Source organism: Eimeria mitis, genomic scaffold, assembly GCF_000499745.2.
Source record: "Eimeria mitis Houghton genomic scaffold, Emh_scaff160, whole genome shotgun sequence".
NCBI classification, from domain to species: Eukaryota; Apicomplexa; class Conoidasida; order Eucoccidiorida; family Eimeriidae; genus Eimeria; species Eimeria mitis.
Genome location: NW_013569916.1, coordinates 31,327 through 33,521, shown reverse-complemented (window position 1 = coordinate 33,521; position 2,195 = coordinate 31,327). Strand labels below are relative to the sequence as shown.

Below are 2,195 nucleotides of genomic sequence, written 5' to 3'. Positions count from 1 at the left end.
TGCTTTTGCTGCTGCTGAGCACTGCAGCAGCAACTCGTTTGGTGGGGGGGGTATCCGAGTCAGCAGCAGCTGTGCATCTCTCCTCCTTTGACGGACTCTTCTCAACAGTTTCACTCTACGCCAAACCAGCAGCAGCAGCAGCAGCTGCAGCAGCAGCAGCAGCAGCAGCAGCAGCTGTGCTTGACCCCGTATGACTTCGTTGTCTCATGTAGCCCGCAGCAAGACACCCAGCAGTCTCCGCATCAATTCGAGCAGCGGCTGCAGCAGCAGCGGCAGCAGCAGCAGCAGCAGCAGCAGCAGCAGCGAGCTACGCTGCCTCAGCAGCAGCAGCAGCAGCAGCAGCAGCGGCAGCAGCAGCAGCAGCAGCAGCACAGGTTCCGCTCCTCTGAGGTCCCTTCATCGAACCCCCAGACGGCGCAGCGTGTGCGGGTAGCGGCGCGCTCTGCCATACAGCAGGTGCAGCAGCAGCAGCAGCAGCAGCAGCAGCAGCAGCAACAGCAGCAGCAGCAGCAGCAGCAAAATGTATCGTACAGACGGTCGTCCGTGGGCTGGCTGCAGGGTCTGCTGCTGCAGCAGCAGAGCCCCACCCTAAACCGGCATGTGAAGGCAGCAGCAGCAACTGCTGCAGCAGCAACTGCTGCAGCAGCAACTGCTGCAGCAGCAAGAGCAACACCACCGCCAACTGCAGTAGCAGCAGCTGCTGCAGCAGCGAATGGAGCTGCAGCTGCAGCAGCAGCGCCAGCAACTGCTGCAGCAGCAGCAGCATCGCCGCCAGCAGCAGCAGCAGCTGCAGCAAAAGCTGCAGTACCACAGCGAGCTGCTGCTGCTGCAGCACGAGCTGCAGCAGCTGTTGCAGCAGCAGGGGAGGCAATCAGGCCGGCAGCAGCAGCAGCAGCAGCTGCTGCTGTGCCTGCTGCTGCCACGCATGCAGGTGTAGCAGCAAAGCCAGCAGCAGCAGCAGTAGTACCAGCAGCAACAGCAGCTCAGTCAGAAGCAGCAGCTGCAGCTGCTGCTGCAGTGCGTGTTGCAGATGCTGCAGCAGCAGCAGCAGCAGCTATTGCAGCAGAACCTGCTGATGTTAATGGTAGTGGTGGTGTTGCTGCTACAGCTGCAGCAGCAGCAGCAGCTGCTGCTGCTGCTGCCGTTACAGACGAGGGCGCGGCTGCTGTCTGCCGCAGCAGCATGGAATACCACAACAAGCGCAGCAGCAAAATCAGCAAGCACAGCAGCAGCAAGAGCAGCAGCAGCAGCAGCAAGAGCGGCAGCAGTAAGAGTGGCAGCAGCAAGAACAGCAGCAACAGTAGCAGGGGCAGCAGCAGCAACAGCAGCACCCGATACCCTTCCAGTAGCAAGACAAGTACTAGCAGCAGCAGAAGCAGCAGTAGCAGCAGCAGTAAGAGCAGCAGCAGCAGCAGCAGCAGCAGCAGCAGCAGCAGCAGCAGCAGCAGCAGCTGCAGCACGCCACCCCGTTGTGACGCCTTGAATGATAGCCAGCGGCAAACAGCAGCTGCCACATCAGCAGCAACAGTAGCAGCAGCAGGACAAACGCCTCCTGCTGCTGCTGCTGCTGCTGCTGCTGCTGCTGCTGCTGCTGCTGTATCCGTAGCTCAGGGAGCGCCTACAGTAGCAGTATGCCGCCACACGCAAACTCAGCAACCACAGCAGCAGCAACAGCAACCGCAGCAGCAGCAACAGCAGCAGCAGCAGCAGCAGCAGCAAGTTGTTAAACGAATGGATGAGCCGGTAGTTGCCAGGGAGCTGTATGAATTGCAGCAGCAGCAGCAGCAGCAGCAGAAAGAGCAGCAAAGTCAGCTTCTCTTACAAGAATCCCTTCAGCAGCAGCAGCAGCAGCAGCAGCAGCGGATTATGCACCCGTCAGTGGAGCAACAGCAGGAGCAGCGGCGGCAGCAGCAGCAGCAGCAACAGCAACAGAAGCAGCAGCAGCACCGGCAGCCTCAAGACCAGCCGCAAGAGGTGCAGCAGGTGCAGCAGTTGCAGCAGCAGCAGCAGCAGCCAGAGTGCCGACCATCAAGCAGGGAGCTGCCCAAGCGACAGCAGCAGCAGCAGCAGCCGCAGCAGCAGCAGCAGCAGCACCCGCCGCAGCAGCAGCAGCGCAAGAAAAAGCAGCAGCTACAGGCCTCAGATGAAGCCTCAACAATGGGAGCTAATTCTGCTGCTGCTGCTGCCGCTGCTGC

At 60.8% G+C, this 2,195-nt stretch overlaps 1 protein-coding gene across 1 annotated transcript in view; it reads left to right on the top strand.

Moving 5' to 3' along the window:
• Positions 1-190: 190 nt before the first annotated feature.
• Positions 191-2,195, top strand: part of EMH_0001130 (uncharacterized protein) — a gene marked incomplete at both ends in the record, with an annotated part of 3,992 nt that continues 1,987 nt past the window's right edge. The window contains 2 exons of the mRNA XM_013495493.1: positions 191-208; positions 265-2,195. Coding sequence (XP_013350947.1) covers positions 191-208; positions 265-2,195 — 1,949 coding nt within the window. The remainder of the gene's footprint in view (positions 209-264) is intronic.